We start from the raw sequence: 21,334 nt of genomic DNA on the forward strand, positions 1-21,334 counted from the left end.
TGGGCGTCTGCCTTCCGCTCGGGTCATGACCCCAGGGTCCTGGGATGGAATCCCGCATCAGGCTCTCTGCTCAGCAGGGAAGCCTGCCTCTCCCCCTGACCTTTTCCCTTCTCATGCTCTCTCTCTCTCTCAAGTAAATAAATAAAATCTTTTAAAAAAATTCAATGAAGATTTGTATATTTTTACCATAATCTAAAAATTGATGGATATTATTAGGAACATCATCCCAGAAACAGGAAATCAAAAAGTGGGGTGGGAGCAGGAGTCTGCATTTTCAAAAAAAATGCATAACAGTAGAAACCATTATGAGTAGAAAATGTTATTTTAGACTGTGATATTTACTCTCTAAGTAAGCATATATACCATATCTCTGTATACACCACTTCCTCTATCCATTCATCTATTGATGGACACTTAGGTTGTAAAGCTGTTATTTTTTTTAAAACTCTGTGTAAGAATATATCTTTTAGGGTGCCTGGGTGGCTCAGTGAGTTAAGGCCTCTGCCTTCGGCTCAGGTCATGATCCCAGGGTCTTGGGATCCAGCTCCGCATCAAGCTCTCTGCTCATCAGGGATCCTGCTTCCCTTCCTTTCTCTGCCTGCCTCTCTGCCTACTTGTGATCTCTGTCTGTCAAATAAATAAATAAAATCTTAAAAAAAAAAAAAAAGAATATATCTTTTATATGCTTAACCTTAGGTACTAAAAGAAATCCCAAAGGTTAAAATATGCTCTCTGCCCTGGACAGTTTTCCAGTTTTGTTAGGCAATGTGTGCTGAAAGCATTAGGTGATATCTGTACAAGCTGGGGGAGGGTGCACTAAATACTAATGGACTTGGTAAGCGTCATCGGTGGTCAGAGAGGGAATATACCAGAGTACAACCTCTCCAGCAGAGAAGGTGGGTTTTGAGTTAGGCTTCCAGGGTGCATAGACTGTGGTTAGGTAGAAAAGAGGAAATACAGCATTTTGAGTGACATAAACAGATACAGCATAAGCTGGTAAAAATTATCTGAAATGTTATATAAATTATTAAAATGGTCATTAAGGTCACCTGTCTTTTTCAAAAGACCCAATATTAGTGTTTGTCAAGACTTGTTTTTACAGGGCACCTGGGTGGCTCAGTAGGTTAAGCCTATGGCTTTGGCTCAGTCATGATTCCTGGGTTCTGGGATTGAGTCCTGCATTGGGTTCTCTGCTTTTCAGGGAGCCTGCTCCCCAACCCCACCTCTGCCTGCCTCTCTGCCTACTTGTGATCTCTGTCCAATAAATAAAATCTTAAAAAAAAAAAAAAAGACTAGTTTTTAGAGTTTGGTATGAGTTATTTTCTCTCCCAAGCAGTGAGGATGAACATGTGTTTTTATTTAGTTACGCAGCCTGGGACAGACTAATGTTAACTGGTCTGTTGAATGCCTGAAACTAGTCCTATATTGTTTCTTATCTCTGCAAGCAGGAAACAACTGAGAAATTACAGAGGAAATTCCTTGAACAAGGTGAGACCAGGTTTTACTACCACCAGGGGGAGAGAGTATATTAAAAAAGGCCTAACCAGCTGGTAACCTTTTCTGAATCTTAGAACAGCAATTGCCTGGGTCCCACACACTAAACTGGGATTCTAGGGTCACAGCTTCCTAAGTTTGTATTCTTTGAAACAACCACGTCTGTAGTTTTAGTGTTGTATTCTTTGAGCCGCATGTAGGAGCTTCTTCCAATAAGCTAATGAATTCCCACCTAAAAGCCATTCTAATTTACAATCTGATCACGAGGGCATCCTCCTTCTAACCAAACATTATATGTACCAATGGTTTAAAATCATTACAAAATTCCCAAATTTGAAAAAGAAAAGAGGGCGCCTGGGTGGCTCAGTGGGTTAAGCCGCTGCCTTCGGCTCAGGTCATGATCTCAGGGTCCTGGGATCGAGTCCCGCATCGGGCTCTCTGCTCAGCAGGGAGCCTGCTTCCCTCTCTCTCTCTCTGCCTGCCTCTCCATCTACTTGTGATTTCTCTGTCAAATAAATAAATAAAATCTTTAAAAAAAATAAAAAAAAAAAAAAAGAAAAGAAAAAAAAAAAAACTGGGCAAGTATCTGGCGGTTGAATTATTGGTCCCTTAGAGCATTTATCCTTTCAGAAGTACCCCAGCCCTAGACCCCTGGATTCTCTAGCTTCAGATTCCCGTTAACAACCCTCCCTTTCCGTCTTTCCTAGCCTCCACTCCCTCTGCGCAGCAAACTCTATCCTTACCCTCCTGACCCAGAGTTACTTTGGAGGCGGCACCGATTTCCTTGGCAGTCAGCCCCGTGGCCAGCCAGCTGCCCTCCTAACCATGACCTCTAGACATTGCTCTCCTGGGCCAGATAAAGATTTGTTTGTTTTTTTACAGGGAGGGGTGCGCGAAATCTCGGTGCATTTGTCATGATGACATAATTTTAAGCATTAACTTTTAGAAAAAGCTACTAAAATTCTGAGCATGAATTAACTTGTGTAATCTTCATTAAAAAAAACTCCACACCAGGAGTACCCCAGTGGCTCAACTGGTTAAGTTTCAGACTCTTGGTTTCTGCTCAGGTCATGATCTTGGGGTCCCGGGATGGGCTCTGCACCCAGCCCAGAATCTGCTCGACATTATTTCCCTCTCCCTCTACTCCAAGCCCTGCTCTCTCTCTCTCAAATAAATAAAATCTTCAAAAAACAAAACCAACAACAAAAAAACTCCACTCCAAGGGCGCCGGAGGGGGGTGTGTGTGACTCAGTCGTTTAAGCTTCAGACTCCGTTTCAGCTCAGGTCTTGATCACAGAGTCCTGAGTTCAAGCCCCCCTGGGAGTCCAAGTTGGGTGTGGAGCCCACTTAAAAAGAAAAAAAACAAAACAAACCCCACGCCACAGGTGAGGGCCCTGAGGCACAGAGCAGTTAAGCTACATGCTGCGTCCCAGAACCAATCAACCGCGGGACACGGTTTGCACCCAGGTGGGCTGGGCCTGCCGGGCGCCAACTGCTGCCCGCGCTTAGGAGGCGCCGAGCGACGGTGGGAAGCGGGTCGCGTAGGTGTCGGCGCCAGTCACCGGGCCCACAGCGAAGTGCTCCCTGCTTGGCTATCTCCCTCATCAAAAGCGAGTAGCGCAGTCAAGGACCGCGGAGGCCGCACCTTTTCCCGGCCCTCGGGCTGCAGGTTACACGCGTCTCCGACAGCCACATGACCCGTGGCGCGCGGCGCCCTGGGCGGGGCCGGGCGGGGCGGGGGCGGGACCTGACGGCAGCCCCGCCCCGTCCTGGGCCAGTTAACTGGCGGCCGAGCGGCAGGCGCTGACTCTGCGGTGCCGCGGTCGGTGGGGCTGGCGACCTGGCAGCCACAGCCATGGCTACGGTGCGGGAGAAGGCGGCGGCGCTGAACCTGTCGGCTTTCCATAGCCCGGCGCAGAGGCCTCCGGGTAGGTGCTGAGGCCCCCTGTCCGGGGTGTGTAGGGGGTCTCGGGCCGGCCCGGGCTGGGGGGCGCTGGCGGAGAGGGGCTCAGGCTGCGGTTCTCGCGCTGGACCGGGACCCCGCCGGGTCCTGCGCGTCGGCGCAGCTGTAACCACTCGGGCGGGTACCTCTCGGTGTCGGCGAATTGGATCCCTCTCCGGCGGGTGGGCTTCGGCCGGCAGACCCCGCCGCCCTCACAGCTCAGCTTTTACTTAGCTCCCCAACTTGAACGTCGCCGCGCGCTCGTCAGTGGCCCGCTGAGTGCCAGGCGCTCTCACTCGGTCTCCAGACCGGCTCCACGGCGTTACGCGTAGCGAGTATCTCCGGACCGCGATGGCTCTTCGCCTTCTGTCTCAAGCACGAACCTCGGCCCACAATATGGCCAGGGACCGAGCGCCTCTCTTGCCCACTCTGTTCCCCAGACTTCCTGGGAGTGATGAGTGTTTTTTGTTCGATGGGAAGGAACTTGGCATAAAAAGTATTTATTCGTTAAATTTTCTGGATAAGGAGTATTTCAGTGAATAGAAGTTTTGAACTTTTTTTTTTTTTTTTAATGGTTTTGTGACCTTAGGAGAGAACTTGGTGAACTCTGCCACCAGCTTAATCGTATCTTTGGGGACAGCTTGCTTAGCCTTTTGCTTTCTTTGAATATCCAAACAAATGAACGGAAGGGATAACCAATTCTAAATTCTGATCCTAGCATATTACAACTCAGTAAGTAAAGATATTCACACAACACAGCATTTTTTTTTCCCCCTTTCTAGAGCAGATACAACTTTCTCCCTTTCTGTATCTGCTGTGTGGGCTGTTGGTTCCCTATCCGGCAAAAACGTTTCCTTTGGAAAATACCTACTAGTGAAATTGACTCCTTCCTCAAGATGAACAGTAGTCAGTCAGTGAATTGACTCAGGTCGTTTGGGTCCATCTCAATGGTTCCAGTCTTGTGTCGACTTACAATTACTAATACTCCTTTTAATCTTCAAAATGCCAATAAATTGTGATAGAGAGCTACTTTTCTAAGCACAATCATAATATTGACCTTTTCCCCACCAATTTAAAGGATCAGATAAGCGTATGATGGCTACATTCAGAATTTCTCTTTTACATTGTGAAGAGAAGGGATTCATTCATCATTTGAGAATTCAAAATTGGAAACAGTCTTGGGAAGTCTACTCTCTGAGTGAAAGCAATTGCCAGCTTTTAAGTGATTAGAACCGTAGCACCCTGTCTTCTCTAACAGCTGAAATACCAGTTCTGAGCTTTGGGCATTTGTGAACAGGTTCTTAGATGGCATAAGGGAGTATGTATCTTCAAAATTAAGTAGGCGACTCTCCAAGGGAAGAGCTGAGGTGCTGGTAAGCAGATCTAAACCCAAGGAAAAGACCAGTTTCCTGCCTGGCAGGTGCAGTGGGCAGAGAAGGGCCCACTGCCTTTTCTCATTTGTTTTGCTTGCTAGAGTTGGAACTCTACCTGTTAGCATTTGTTAATCCCTCTTCCACCCTTGAGTTCCCTGTCACAGTCCCAGGGAGCACAGTAATAGGAGCCTGTGCTTCTTAGTTCCTTGCAACTGGCTCTCTGTGTGCTGCCAGCAGCTTTGTACTCTTCATTCTCTACTGAATAGTTACTCTTTCCACACCTAAAGGGGCTGTAGTGACCAGGGGACCTGATTTATGTAGAAGAAATGAATGCTATAAGCTAGCCATCAGCACTTGAAGATATTTGCCTTTCAATATAGACAAGAAAGTGGTGTGTTATCCTGTTATCCCTTCATACTGTAACCTAATTCTTTGAATTCACCTGGTATCACTTTTCCAGGGAGCTCAAAGTACTTCCCATATGCTGTCTCATTAATCTGTCTCAATTAAAGTAGGGACCAATGCCTACTTTTGTGGATACTTCTCTTAGCCTGTTTTAAAATTGTTCTTATTAGAAAAGATTTCTTTTACATCCTTTACCTACTTGTAGGCTTCTTTTTAGAGGCAGTCTTGGGTTTAGCCTGACATCTCTAATACCACACAAGAGGAAAGCAAACTTTGGACTACCAAAACCAATATACAGTAAAAGCATTGCGTATTGCTCTCAGTGTCTAGCAGGGTTTTCCCACTCAGTCACAGCTGCCTATTTGAACACCCAAATCTCAGTTCTCTACATTTATCCTTTTTCATAAGGTTTTGGTTAATGTCCAGTAGATTAGTTGTTTTCTTTTGTCTTGGCAGTTCTGTGAGTAATGTTTTAAAACCTCTTAAAAAAAATTCTTAAAATTCTCTTTAATCCGGGGCACCTGGGTGGCTCAGTGGGTTAAAGCCTCTGCCTTCTGCTCAGGTCATGATCTCAGGGTCCTGGGATTGGGCCCCACATCAGGTTCTCTACTCAGCAGGGAGCCTGCTTCCTCCTCTCTGCCTGCCTCTCTGCCTACTTGTGATCTCTGTCTGTCAAATAAATAAATAAAATCTTTTAAAACAATTCTCTTTAATCCTAAATGACTTAGGATTTTTTTTAAAAAATGTTATTTATTTGAGAGCGAGCGAGCATGAGAGAGCAAGCGAGCATGAATGGGGGGAGGAGCACAGGAAATGGGAGAAGCAGGCCTCCTGCTGAGCAGGGAGACCAACTTGGGGCCTATCTCAGGACCCTGGGATCACAACTGGAGCTGAAGGCAGATGCTCATGACTAAATGACTTAAGATTTATTAGGATTTATTTATTATTTTCTGAGGAAGAGTTAAATCCTCTGGTATGTGACACATTTTGTCTTAATCTGCTGGCAGAATTTATTTATTGAATTCTGTTTAAAGCCTGACGTCCTCAGGTGGTACGAATAGTTAAAGGATAAACTCTGAAGGTAGAGACTGTCCCCTTAGTTCAGAGGAGGGAAGAAGTAAGATACCTTCCCTTTTCTTTTTACTTTTTAAATAAACTTTTAGAATTTTAGAATAGATTTAGATTTATAGAAAAGTCATGAAGTTGGTATATGGAGTTCCCATCTGCCCTTTACTCATTTTTTCCTTACTATTAACATCTTACCTTTGTATAGTATGTTTGTCACAATTAATGAACCAAAGTTAACACATACTTATGAGCTGAAGTTCCATACTTTACTCAGATTTCATTAATTTTTGCCTAATGTTCTTTTTCTGTTCCAGGGTCCCATTCAGGATATTACATTACAGGAGCTCCTGGGTGGCTCAGTCAGTTAAGCATCTGTCTTTGGCTCAGGTCATGATCCCAGGGTCTGGAATGGAGCCACACATCAGGCTCTTTGCAGAGCAGAGCAGGGATCCCGATTCTTCCTCTCCCACTCCCTCTGCTTGTGTTCCCTCTCTCTCTCTCTCTCTCTCTGTCAAATAAAATCTTTTAAAAAAGGAGGGGATATCATATTACATTGAATCTTTAGGCTCTTCCAAATTGTGACAGTTTCCCACTCTGTTTGGAGTTACACGTCTGTTCATTGCTGAGTACTGATGGTAGCCACTTAGCGTATATTGTCTCCTGTGATCCTCACGGTAACTGAGGGAAGTGGACCTAGCTCTTGTTTTGCAACAGAAAAGTTAGGCTGTTTGGCCAGGATTGCATTATTAGTAAATGATGGGGCCGAGAATAGAAATCAGGTATCTGGGACACCAGAACTCATGCTTTGGTCTTACTCTTTGTATCCACAGAAAAGAGCGCTGTGCCTGCTGCATTAACACAAGTTTTCATATCCTAATACTGTTCAGTTAACCCACACTTTCTGAACTGTGGGCACTATTGACATTTTCTCTGTTGTGAGGGCTGGCCTGTGTTTAGCAGTGTCCCTAGCCCCTCTGCTCACTAAATGCCAGTAGCACTTCCCCTTCCTCAGCCTGGGACAACCAAGAATGGCTCCAGACATTGCCAGGTATCTAGGTAACTATAAAATCATTCACTAAGAACCACTGCATTAACTCTCCTTTAAAAATTTTTAGTAGTTGGCAATCATCTACCACTCACAAGTATTGAATATCCAAATCTATTATGTGAGGCAGTCTATAAGGCAATTAAATAATTTGAACTTTTGTGAATTGTAAGGACATTTGAAAAAAAGGCATTAGGGGCGCCTGGGTGGCTCAGTGGGTTAAGCCTCTGCCTTCAGCTCAGGTCATGGTCTCAGAGTCCTGGGATCGAGTCCCATTGGGCTCTCTGCTCAGAGAGTCTGCTTCCCCCTCTCTCTCTGCCTACTTGTGATCTGTCTGTCAAATAAACAAATAAAATCTTAAAAAAAAAAAAAAAGGCATTAACTTGCTGTCCAAGTTTTGTGAAAATAGCCTAACATGAGCTATCTGAATTCTTTTTTTTTTTTTTTCCTGTGGGGTAGGGGCATTCTAAAGCCCAAGAAGGAAAAGGAGATTGTTACATGTTCATTTAGAAGTAGCATTTTTTTTTTTTTCATAATTCTCTGCATTTACCTTGCACTGGGATCCACTTTTGTAATGTGTGTATGATCTTCTCAGGCGAATAATCCTACTAATTTTTTTTTTTTTTTAAAGATTTTATTTATTTATTTGACAGAGATCACAAGTAGGCAGAGAGGCAGGCAGAGAGAGGAGGAAGCAGGCTCCCTGCCGAGCAGAGAGCCCGATGCGGGACTCGATCCCAGGACCCTGAGATCATGACCTGAGCCGAAGGCAGCGGCTTAACCCACTGAGCCACCCAGGCGCCCCTAATCCTACTAATTTGAAGTGACTATAGAATTGTTTATGTCCTTAGGTCGGTTTCACCAGCAGGGCTGTGGGAGGTTTGTTCTGCAGATCATAGCTGAAGCTGATTATCCCTTTGTAACTTCTGAATAAGTGTAATTTCTTGACATGTCTGCCTTATGACTTGATCTTTTAAGGAATTATTTCAATAACTTGAGTATTTAGTGTGTATTTGTAGAAGGGAAGATACTAGTATTACACATATATATCAGAGTTCAGTATCAGAAATTTAACTTCTTTTTATGGTTGGTAAACTTTTTTGGATAGATTTCAAATACATGCAAAGGACAGGTCTTCGTTTTGAAAAGTAAGTATGGCTTTCAAGCAAATAAAGATGAGTGCTTGAAGAATGAAAGCTTTCAAGCAAATAAAGATGAGTGCTTGAAAAATGAATGTTAACTAACCTAGATTTATATAGGGCTTATGAGCACAGTATGTTATAGATCTAGTTTAAAACAATTTCTGAGCCTCTTGTTAGGCCACCTTCCAAAAAGCTTTTTATAAGGTCACATTTGTTCCTATTCCTCATTTCTTACCATATTTTCTGTGGTGTTCAGTGTCCATATCTAAATGGAAATGGGTAGAATTTCAGTCTCTGAAATCCTATAATCAGATGTTTAGACCTGAAACCAATCTTAAACACAGTGTTCAGCTCTTGTATCAGTGAATGAAGAAACCAACCTATAGAGGTTAATTCTCTTATCCCAGGTCATCACAGCTAATCTCTAGACTCTTTGATCCTTTCATCATGATGCTTTTAGAACATTTGTGACCAAAGGAAGCATCAAGGCACAGATAGTGCTGAATCTGATTTTGTTAATTTATTTATTTTAGAGAAGGGGGAGAGAGTGGGTTGGGGCAGGAGCAGAGGATGAGAGAGAATCTCAAGCAGGCTCCATGCCCAGCACAGAGCCCCATGTGGGGCTCCCTCTCTCAACCCTGAGCTCATGACCTGAGCCCAAATCAGGAGCCAGATGCTTAACCGACTGGGGCACCTGGTTTAAGGTGAGCATCACTAGTAATTAGATAGTGATGACTTTTAAAGAAATGTCTAGCTCATATGCAAGTAAGGGCTGGGGACAAGCTGAAGCTGAAATTTGATGCTAGACTTACAAAGCACTCTTTGTCTACTTCTGGTCTCTTGAATCCTGTTCAGAAGTCACAGTAATTTGTCTCACTGGGCCGTGGTCTGCTATACCCATATTCACTTCAACTCTTCGATGATGATGAATAAGTTTCAGACCAGCATGTGGGGGATCTATGTTCAACTGGTGAAGTCAGCATTAAAAAAACAGGTTATCCTGGTGTGGGTTTTGGCACATGTACTTGTCAAGTGCAGGTTATGTTATGTATTAAAGTATTTGTATGAACATGAGCTGGTTTGGGTCTGTGGGTGGTGATGCTTAAGGGGAAATATCCCAGGTTGCAGTGTTGGGAATTAATGGTCAGTGAGAACAGAGGGGACCTGAAAGGGCTGAATTGTATCCTGCCTAGAGGACTCTGGAAACATTGTGTGGCACAGAGGTGCCTACTATCCTGCTCTAACCTGTTCTTTAATCTTTTATACTGTTATCCAACCTGTAGAACTTCCTGATTTCCCATATTTAAGCAGCAAGTTAATATGCGGAAATTTATTCTTCTTACTTCCCCTCTGAGGATTAGCCTTTGTCACTGAAGCTGTGTATCCCCTCCCTCCTACCCCCTTCTGTTGTCTTGTTGATCTCTAATTAGTAAGTGACTCAGCCTCAATTTTTAGGATTTTTATACTTACCTACTTGTAGCTCAACTCTTAGGACTGAGGTGTTTCAAATTTAATATCATTACCAGCCAGAAGTCTATTTCACTGCTACTTAAAAGGCCCTCTGATCTCTACACGTTTGAATCTTATTTTCCTCTCCTCTCCTACTCCTGTGTACTGTGGCTTGTATGTATTATAGAATTTATGATATCCTACTTTATTTTAGGACTAACGGCTGTGGCATTTATTTATTGGTTTATTTAATGATTGCCTTTTTTTTTAAGGTTTTATTTATATATTGGGGGGGGATCATCAGTTCGGGGGGGGGGCAAAAGGAGAGGGAGAGGCAGACTCCCCACTGATCAGGGAGGCTGATGCAGGACTCGATCCCAGGACCTTGAGATCATGGTCTGAGCCGAAGGCAGGTGCTTAACCAGCTAAACCACCCAGACGCCCATGGCTGCTGTTTTAAATAGCTTTGTTAAGGGTTCACAATCTTTTTTTTGGTGAGGGGGAGGGCTCACAAATCTTTAAGTTTTTTGTTTCTTCTGATATCATTGGCTCACTTAAAGCTCTTTCACTTAATCCTAGTCTTCAATGAAAAGTTGATGCTAAAACCCTCTGGTGATTTAATATATTTGCATTTGAGAACTAGAAAAAGCATATATTTACTACCTGTGAAACTGGGTTTGTTTAACTCATGAGCCTCGATTTCCTCAAAATAAGATTATTAACAACTATTTCAGAGAAAGTTTATCAGGATTCAATAAGAGAAGGCAGAGCTTTTCATATTTACTCAAACATGAGTTGTTATTAATAACAGTGAATATTTGGAAAGGCTAAAGATCAGACATTAAGTTCATTTAAATCTCAGCTATGATCTCTAGTATTTTAAGAAGTTAAGAATATTAACTGTGAGGGCGCCTGGGTGGCTCCGGGGGTTAAAGCCTCTGCTTTTGACTCGGGTCACGATCTCAGGGTCTTGGGATTGAGCCCATCATCGGGCTCTCTGCTCAGCGGGGAGCCTGCTTCTCCCCCTCTCTCTCTGCCTGCCTCTCTGCCTACTTGTGATCTCTCTCTCTCTCTGTGTCAAATAAATAAACAAAATCTTAAAAAAAATATTAACTATGAACACTCCTTTTATTTAGTTATTGTGGCTGGAAACAGTGCAGCTACTCCTGGGTTCTAGACACCAGGAATGAGCTGGACAGGTTTTAAGATTTCATCAAATGCTCCATTCTGGCTCTGTTCAGTAGATATTAAATACTGTGCCAGTAGTAAATCTCTTACCGGTGTGGTTTATCTAATTGATTCTCCATAATTCAGTCCTTAAAACTGCTCGCTCACATGATATTTGGAAAACTAGCATCAATTACTGCCTTCTTTGTTTGTTACTGGATTCTGAAGTATCTTGAATTTTAAAATATAAAAACAGGGGCGCCTGGGTTAAAGCCTTTGCCTTCGGCTCAGGTCATGATCTCAGGGTCCTGGCATCAAGCCCCACATGGGGCTCTGCTTAGCAGGGAGCCTGCTTCCTCCCTTCTCTCTCTCTGCCTGCCTCTCTGCCTACTTGTGATTTCTCTCTCTCTGTCAAATAAATAAAATCTTAAAAATAATAAAATAATATAAAAACAGTCTTGCTGATTATTTTAAACCAACATAATAATTGAGATAGTTAAATTACCCATCTACTTTTGGTACAGGAAGTATACAAATAGTAAAGGATTTTATGTGTATGCCTGCGTGTATGTTAGTGATTTTCATGGTGAAGATGTTAATTTCTAGTAGCTGCGAAATGACACTGTAAGTGAATACAGTGTGATGGCCCACTGGGATTCTTTTATTATAATATAAAAGACTGAATGACCTACTTAAAATTTATGACCCTAGCACATTAAATGGAGTTTTATTGTCTTTAGGAACTCAACTTTACCTTCATCTCATACATTCTATTTTTTCTAAAAAGGCAGGAAGGTAGTTTCAGGTAGCAGTTTCTTTGGTTATAGCTCCCCTCATTCCTTATATTTGTGCTGATGCTTAGTTTTCCTTTTTACATGACCTTAAGGGACATAATAAGTTTTCAACTTCTCTGTCAGAGTATCCTAAAAATATAGGAAGTAATACACTTAACAAAACTGGGGGCTTAAAAATTAGAACCACTGTGTATTCCGAGGATCACTGAAAGGTATAACACAAAAAAAGGCATACTCTCTGTTTATGTAAAAAGAGAGCAAGCCAGGGTGCCTGGGTGGCTCAGTGGGTTAAGGCCTCTGCTCAGGTCATGATCCCTGGGTCCTGGGATTGAGCCCCGCATTAAATCGAAAGCATCAAATAGAATCAGGCTCTCTGCTCAGCAGGGAGCCTGCTTCCCTGCCCCCTCAAACACTCCCCCCCACCCCGCCTGCCTCTCTGCCTACTTGTGATCTCTCTGTCAAATAAATAAATAAAATCTTTAAAAAAAAAAAAAAAAAAGGCCAGCCAGCTGGCCAACGAGCTGATGATTAGCTAGACTCTGTTCCATCAGCTTATTAAAACTAAGGTCCATTTTTTCCCTCTTAATTGTTTCTCCTTTTCTTTGTAGTTTTGCCAAATATCCATTTATTACAATGAGGAAAAATGTGATAACTCTTTGAAAGCATGTTTTCTTTCTTTTCTGTTTTGCTAAAATCTTGCTCAGTTTCTGTGCTTTTCCTCTCTTTGTGGTAGGCTGTGAGCTCTTGGGCAGAAGGCAGTCTTCCCTGCACAAAGTACTTAACTCCTAAGCCTGCATAATAGGAAGCTTTAAAAATATTAGTTTATTCCAACTCGTGTGTGTGTGTGTGTGTGTGTGTGTGTGTGTGTGTATAACTATCCATCTACCTATTTACCGATAAATGCTTTTAAATGATGCAGACCATGAGCCAAATTCCAGTAGCACCTCTTACTGTATGTCTGGAAGTTACGTTTAAACTCTGTGCATCTGTTTTCCATCTCTCAAATAGACATTATATCTGCCTCATAGCATTGCTAATGGTCTAAATGTGAGGCACTTAATAGAGTTCCTGCCACATAATTCGTAACTGCCGCAAGGACCTACTTGATCTGCACTCCCCCTCCCCAAAGACCATTTCCAGTCCCCTCTGATCTGACTTCCTACTGTTCTCTCCCTGGTTACCCACTCAGGCCATGTTGGCCTTGTTCCTCATCTCCTGGCCAAGCGCACTTGTTTCTCGGGCCTTTGTTCTTCCTGCTTCTTCTGCCCTTTCCCCAGATATCTGCACACCTTGCTTCCTGGTTTTACTCCGGCTTCTGCTCACATACCACCTTGTCAGATCTTTCCAGACATCCCCTCCAAAATCGTGTTCTCCTCACCAGTCTTTATTACCACCACCGCCCCCCCGCCCCACCCCCAGCATTTGTCCAACATCCGCATATTGTCTGTATCTTCCCACAAAGTAGGGTCCGTGAGAACAGGGACTTTGTTTTGCTCACTGATGTATCTTAGCCCGTAGAACAGTGTTCGCCATACAGTAGGGGCTACTGATGAAAAGTTGGGCAACAAGCTGACCCCATACCTGTTCCTCATTAATAACTTTGGAAATTGCCACTTTTTGCTTAAGGATTGCTTGGACCTGATTATTAATAAACAAGGTTACTCTGCGGTTTTTCCCGTTGCAGGTTTCAGTGTGGCCCAGAAACCGTTCGGAGCCACCTATGTGTGGAGCAGCATTATTAACACTCTGCAAACACAGGTGGAAGTGAAGAGGCGAAGACACCATTTAAAAAGACACAATGACTGCTTCGTTGGTTCAGAGGCTGTGGATGTCATTTTCTCTCACCTAATTCAGAATAAATATTTTGGTGATGTGGATATTCCTCGGTCCAAAGTGGTGAGAGTGTGTCAGGCACTTATGGACTACAAAGTATTTGAAGCAGTTCCAACCAAAGTCTTCGGCAAAGACAAGAAACCTACATTTGAAGATAGTAGTTGCAGCCTTTATAGATTCACAACTGTACCTGGCCAAGAGAGTCAGTCGGGCAAAGAGAATAAATTATATTCACCTTCCAGGTTCGTATGAAATGTTGGACTATCCTGGGGACATTGGCAGGCTTTCCTTTACTTTTTAGCGAGAGGCTGACCGGCTTTATGTTCTTTTGGAAACTGTAAACTAGGCTAAGGGCTGGGTCTGTGGGGATATTTGACAGGATACAGTGAATTTCTATTTGGAAATTTCTATTTGGATACAGTGAATTTCTCCTGGAATTCCTACTTATTCATATTTTATATTTAGTAGAATAATCAACAGATTTTTATTTTTTTTCCTGCTTCAATTCACAGTCGCAGTGTAAAAACATGTAAGGGGGTTTATACATACAGAACAACAGAAAAGGGGAGGGAGGGAAGAAGGGCGGAAGGGAGACAAGTGGGTTATCACTGGACTCCAGGACATGGCAGATGTGAAGTCTGCAAGGTACGTGGGACCCAGAATGCAGAGGATTTCATATGACATATGACATCAGGAGTTTGCAATCAATCGTACAGATGTTGGGGAGACCACAGAAAATGACAGTGTATTTTAGAAACGTCATCCTGGCAGCCATATGGACAGCCTAACGAGGAGAGCCAGTTAGGAATCTACTGCAGCATTGCCGTCTGCAGATGAGGGTACAGTGAGCTCCACTGGGGAGGAAGGAATCATGTCAAGGGGGACACTGGGGGACGGAGGGGGACACTGGGGGACGGAGCTATAGTGCCCAGTGCTTGAAATGGGTGTTGGTGATAAGTACATTAACTTGATTAATTGTCATGAAATAAAACGTTTCCCTTATATTTCTTTCAGCAAAACTTTGTAGAGGTGACCATGTAACTGAAGCTCTTCCTTTTTTTTTTTCCTAAGATTTTATTTATTTGACAGAGAGAGATCACAAGTAGGCAGAGAGGCAGGCAGAGAAAAAGGAAGCAGGCTCCCTGCCGAGCAGAGAGCCCCACAGAGCCCGATGTGGGGCTCCATCCCAGGACACTGGGATCATGACCTGAGCCGAAGGCAGAGGCTTTAACCTACTGAGCCACCCAGGCACCCCTAACCGAAGCTCTTCTAATTCAGATCTGACCCAAAGGGTTTTAGTGTTACCAACTTTTAGTTATTTTTAATATATCATGTATCAAATTTAGTGTTATTTAGTGTTTCAAATATCTTAATGTCTTAAGTTTCAACACTCTATTTAGAAGATGATAACTTTTACCTCTCTATATAGGATGGAAATGTGAGGGTAAGATAGGGCAAAATCACTGCTTTCCAAATGCAGGTGCACATTTTTTATCTGAAACCATTGGAGGCACGTGCATGTAGAAATTTGGAACTTTGGAGGTTTTAAAAAGATAATTTTGTGCATAAACCATATATTAGATGGCCCTCCTTGATGGATCTGGGAGAGCATCTGGTAACCAAATGCAGTAATATTTCTGTGGTAAACAAAATAGTCATACTAACTGGGATAAGTAAAGACTATGCAGGCGGGACAAGTTTTGTCACCATCTGAGTTCTGAATAAACTTCAGATTTCTCACAGCTTTTGGGGTTTCAGAATTGTGTATAAAGGATTATAGGCCTATATGTGGAAAACGATGAGCCCTATCCACCAAAAAATGCCCCCAAAATAGAGACGAGTGATTAAAAACAGTAAGCTGTTAAAGTTAGATTATGTTTTAAAATTGGAGATCAAAATTTTAGTCATCAAATTACTTAAATCTGAATATTCAAAGGAAAATTTAGCATATGTGTATTTAGGCTTGAGAGAGAAGGTGGATATTTTTGTATTCTACTCTTAGAATTTGCATTTGTTGTGTTTTTGCTCTGAAATACATGAACTTTGTAGAAACTCAGCTCTCTGATAGTAAAGTATTTCTCTGAACTTACTAATAAACAGTAATTTAAAAAATAAATTCATTTTAGGTATTCAGGTGCATTATTTAAGTCATCTGATATCAAATCAGCAAGTTTAGAGGATCTGTGGGAAAATCTGAGTTTAAAGCCTACTAACTCCCCTCCTGTAAACATCTCTGCAACCTTGTCTCCACAAGGTAAGTAAAGATGATACAAGTAAGAAATAGAAGACCAACTTCAGATAAAATAAGTTATTTAAAACTTTTCAGTCTTAACCTTTATTAGAATTTAAATGTTCAGAGCACAAAGAAAGAGTACACTGTGTATTAAAGCTGTTTATATTAAGTTTTAACAGAGGTCTATTATCTTTAACAAATAGATCAGTGTTGCAACTCTTGAACACTGACTTTTGTCCTATCAGCTGGCAGAGGTTCAAATCTGCAGTGTTTTGCGTGCAGATTTTTATTTATTTAAAATATGCTCTCAGATATTTCTTTCTCTAACATTTTATTAGGTTAAATAAAATTTTGAAACTCACATTAAAACATAAACAGAACTCTTATGTTCTTCCTTGTCTGTGGCAATGGAATGTAGATTAATGACCAATTTCCACCTTCCCTCCCCCATCCCAGTTGTGGAAACCCTGAGTGGAATAATCTGGAGCCAATAGTTTCAGACCAGTTTTCAGATGGAATAATGAATCATTCTTTCTTCCAAAGTCCTTATTAACATGTTATATGACTTGATCTCTTATCTCTGCCATATTGGTTTTACAGTAAAAGAATGAAAAGAATTCCTGTCGTCCAAAGTCTGTTCTCCTACACTTTAAACAAATCTTGAATTGTTTTATGAAACCACTTCATAAATAAGATTGACTTTTTTTTTCCCTCTTCTTTTTTCCTCTTTCTCTTCTCTCTCTCTCTTTTTTTTCTTTTGCCACAAATTTATACCTTAGACTTGCCTGGGCAAATAACATGGTGAGCATTTAGTAAATATTGTTTCTTTTTACTTTGTCATTTCTCCTGTGTAGTTATTAATGAAGTATGGCAAGAAGAAACAATTGGACGTCTACTGCAGCTTGTAGACCTTCCACTTCTTGACTCCTTACTCAAACAGCAAGAGGTTGTATCTAAAGTACCTCAGCCTAAGGGGCAACCTGACTTGGTCAACAGCAGTAACTATCTGGATCGAGGGATCCTCAAGGCTTACAGTGACTCTCAGTATGTGGAAATACATCTGTCTCAATAATTTGAGGGTGTTTGTAGGGAAAGTCCTAGATGGTGGTTTTCAGATAATCTTTTGCATTCTTCTGTCCACAGCATCAGATAAGCATTAGTTGCTAATTATCAGGACTTGGGAAATTGAAGAACAAAATGACCTCGGTCAAAATCAGATGTAATTTTCATCATTTTTTAAATATTCATTTTTAAAATGAGATTTATTGATTGATTGATTTGACAGAGATCACAAGTAGGCAGAGAGGCAGGCGGGGTTGCGGGGAGAGGGAGGCAGGCTCCCTGCTGAGCAGAGAGCCCTATGCGGGGCTCCATCCCAGGACCCTGGGATCATGATCTGAGCCAGAGGCAGAGGCTTTAACCCACTGATCCACCCAGGCGCCCCAGCTAGAGAGAATCTTAAGCAGGCTCCACCCTCAGCATGGAGCCGGAGGTGGAGTTAAGTCCCATGACCCTGAGATCATGACCTGAGCTGAAATCAAGAGTCTAGAACACTTAACTGACTGAGCCTCCCAGGTGCCCCGCATACCTATAATTCTTGTACAAAAAGAAATAATTTAAATCCTATTTCTATAATCAAGTATTTTAAAAGATTTTATTTTTAAGTAATCTCTACACCTGTTAAGGGACTTGAACTCACAACTCCAAGATCAAGAGTTGCATGAGCCACCGACTGAGCCAGCCAGGCACCCCATATTTCTACAATCTGAAGCAACATATGAAAATATTTTATAATTACCTTACATTTTAAATACAGAGTTATAAATTGTGCTAGAAGTGACCTTAGAGATCATCTCACCGCATCTTAACAGTGACCTTGGTGAAGCTGATGTGCAGAAAGCTGACATGAGGGGCGCCTGGGTGGCTCAGTGGATTAAGCCTCTGCTTAGGCAGAGGTCGTAATCCCAGGGTTATGGGATCGAGCCCCACATCAGGCTCTCTGCTCCGCAGGGTGTCTGCTTCCTCCTCCCTCTCTGCCTGCCTCTCTGCCTACTTGTAAGCTCTGTCTGTCAAGTAAATAAATAAAATCTTAAAGAAAGAAAGCTGACATGACCTGCCCGAAGTAATGCCCCTGAGTGCTGGCAGAATTTGTTGTCCTGATTCCTAGCGGTAGAGCACAAGATTGTTCTTTTTTAAAACCGTATACAAAATACATATAAATATATAGTGCATATTACCAAATTGAGTACTAGAAGTTATTCTAGAATTCTGTTTCTTGAAAGACACTGCTTTTCTGAGGTTACCCAGGTGGCATTTTAAGAGTAGGGTTTGAATTTTGATATCCTTTTCAGTTTGTCTTATAGTGGATAGCCTCTGTTTCCTCTTCAAGAAGAAAAAGGAAGATCTATGAAGCCAAACTTTTTGTCTGTGATACATGATCTAGCTGTATTTTAAAAAGAATTACACATATCTATATCTAAGTCTATGGAAATTTATCCTCATGGCAGACTTGAAAGAGGTAGTACATTAGGTACTGTGTGTATATTTGTTATTCTTTGCTTTTTAAAATAATTCAGATAATTTTTTAAAAAATAATTCTCTTCTCCCCCATAGAGAAGACGAATGGCTCTCTGCAGCAACTGACTGCTTAGAGTACCTTCCAGACCAGACGGTGGTGGACATAAGCAGAAACTTTCCTGAGCAACCAGAGAGGATAGACTTAGTGAAAGAACTTCTGTTTGATGCCATTGGCAAATATTACAGTAGTAGGGAACCTCTGTTAAATCACTTATCTGATGTTCATAATGGCATTGCAGAACTCTTAGGTAAGTAAGATCTTACTGGATACTGGAATTTGTCTTTTGGAGGAAACAGGAAAAAGGATAATAAAAAAGGAGGATAATTAAATCCTCCAAATGAACCAAAATGGCACTACTTTAAGCTCGAAGTGGATCTGGATTAATCCATGGAAAGTATGTTTATTCCAAAACTTCTAGGGCTCACTTGGAAGGAGGCTTTAGCAAGCTCTGCAATTACTTCTGGTTGGCACAGGAGAAAGCTGCCCTATTCACTGGAGGTTTAATAGGTCTAGTGTGGCAGTTCTTTTCTTTAGAAGGCTCTACCAACATCTCCACTCCCCCCACTTCATTGTCTTCAAAGTTGCAGACACTCTGCCCCGCTACCAATGAGCCAAACTCTTCCACATGGTTTGTTGAAAACAAATTGGGGGTTTCAAAGACTCCTTTCTATTTTTCTCAGGTAGAGTTGGATATATCACTACTTTACACGTAGTGTACCCTTGAAATGTGTTTGATTAATGAAAAGCAGGCTGGGGATTTATTTACAAAGCCAAGAGCTTGATTTAACATCCAAAAAGGATTATACAAGGATTTAGGAGTCTGCCTTAATGGTTGACATTGGTCATGTATTGTAATTCCTAGTTGTTTTATTTGGTTTTGCTTTTGAAAATAGTTTTGAGTTAGTTTAGTGTTTTGCTTCAGCTTTACCTTGAATTTTGTTCCCTTTGATAGTCATATTTGGTCAAAATTAAAAGCAGTTTTTTCTTTTGGCTGAAGTGAACGGGAAGACTGAAATAGCATTAGAAGCCACTCAGCTCTTCTTAAAGCTTCTGGACTCCCAAAATAGAGAAGAATTTAGAAGACTACTGTATTTCATGGCTGTTGCAGCACATCCTTCTGAATTTAAATTACAGAAAGAAGTAAGTGTTTTGTCTAAATGTGAATTGTATTCGAGTAGTCTTAATACTTACAGGACTCACATGTCAAATTATTTCACACTGGCATCAAGTATGCTGAAATGAGTAGTAGCTATTAATATCCAACATTGCCTCTTCTATTAAACTCATTTTATTTATTTATTTATTTGAAAGAGAGAGGTCACAAGTAGGCAGGGGCAGGGTTGGGGGGGAAGCAGGCTCCCTGCTGAGCACAGAGCCCAATGCCAGGCTTGATCCTAGGACACTGAGATCAAGACCTGAGCTGAAGGCAGAGGCTTAACCCACTGAGCCACCCAGGTGTCCCTATGAAATTCATTCTTTTAAATATACACTGTTGGGTATGTTTTTATTTTTATAGAGTGACAACCGAATGGTTGTGAAAAGGATATTCTCAAAAGCGATTGTTGACAATAAAAATTTATCCAAAGGCAAAACTGATCTTCTCGTACTCTTTTTAATGGACCATCAAAAAGATGTTTTTAAGGTAAAATTCTGAAAGTAGTTAAACTGAGTTTATGTAGTAGATAACTAGATTAAAATCATTTGAATAATCTCTTGTGTCCCTTCTCTCTCTCTCTCTCTCTCTCTTTTTTTGTTTTGTTAAGATTCCAGGAACTCTACATAAAATTGTTAGTGTTAAACTCATGGCCATTCAGAAAGGAAGAGATCCAAATAGAGACACAGGTAATCTGAGAAATACAATTTTCATGATCTTCCAAAGGCAAATTTCTAGTATTTATTTGTAAGTGTTTTGTTGTAAGTAGTTGCACTTCAGCTAGATTTTAAAACTCCTCAGAGTTATCCAGACTTAGCAGAGAGTGTCCTTATGTCAAAAAGGTAAGTTGTCAACTAGGTAAGAGACTCAGCGGTGTTTAGCATCTTCAGTGCATTTTACAAACTGGGGAAAAAGAATATAAATGTAAAAATATTGTTTTTTTTATTTTAAATCTGAGGAATAGATTAACTGAACTTTTTACTTTTAATCTTAAAGGATACATATATTGCCAGAGAATTGATCAAAGTGATTATTCTGACCATACACAGAAGACAACCAAGGATGAACTAATGAATTTACTAAAGACTATTGATGAGGATTCAAAATTGTCTGCCAAGGAGAAGAAAAAATTGCTAGGTCAGTTTTATAAGTGTCATCCAGACATCTTTATTGAGTATTTTGGAGACTGAGTTTTTAATGTCTGTATATAACTTATGTATTTTAAGAATAAATTATGTATCCTAAATATCTAATCACATTTGTAATTTTAAATGTTCTAAATATGAAATTGTACTTAATAAAACATGTTTTATATAACCTTCCGTGCCTGAAACTATTAGATGGTGTATTGCTGTTAGGTATTGACTTCTTTAAGGTGAGCTGATCTGTAAGTACTGTGCCCAGTACTTTATGGAACATCATAGGAATTTAATTAGACGACATTGCAGTGTTTACTTAACAAAGCATTAAATAGTAAGGAAGTCTGTAATTACAAGTTAATAAGAGTGTGGTTTTTACCTTGAGAGGTACTCCTTAAAAAGGTGCAAGATAGAAACTCGGGCTATGATAAAGTGAATTTGCTAATTACCATAAAGAGTAGACAAGTCAGAAATTGAACTGTCCTAATGATTTCAAAAACTTCATCTTTTAAAATTTAT

General features: G+C 41.3%; 1 protein-coding gene across 1 annotated transcript; it reads left to right on the plus strand.

Annotated features, from left to right (window-relative positions):
* Positions 1–3,264: 3,264 nt before the first annotated feature.
* DEPDC7 (DEP domain containing 7) lies at positions 3,265–20,995 on the plus strand. The gene is made up of 9 exons (XM_059139121.1): positions 3,265–3,422; positions 13,564–13,954; positions 15,839–15,966; positions 16,800–16,989; positions 18,559–18,770; positions 19,521–19,663; positions 20,040–20,165; positions 20,287–20,365; positions 20,673–20,995. The coding sequence occupies exons 1-9, from the start codon at positions 3,350–3,352 to the stop codon at positions 20,864–20,866; spliced, it is 1,536 nt and encodes a 511-aa protein (XP_058995104.1). The 5' UTR covers positions 3,265–3,349; the 3' UTR covers positions 20,867–20,995.
* Positions 20,996–21,334: the final 339 nt, after the last annotated feature.

The sequence above is a fragment of the Mustela lutreola genome, chromosome 1, assembly GCF_030435805.1.
Source record: "Mustela lutreola isolate mMusLut2 chromosome 1, mMusLut2.pri, whole genome shotgun sequence".
Taxonomy (NCBI): Eukaryota; Metazoa; Chordata; class Mammalia; order Carnivora; family Mustelidae; genus Mustela; species Mustela lutreola.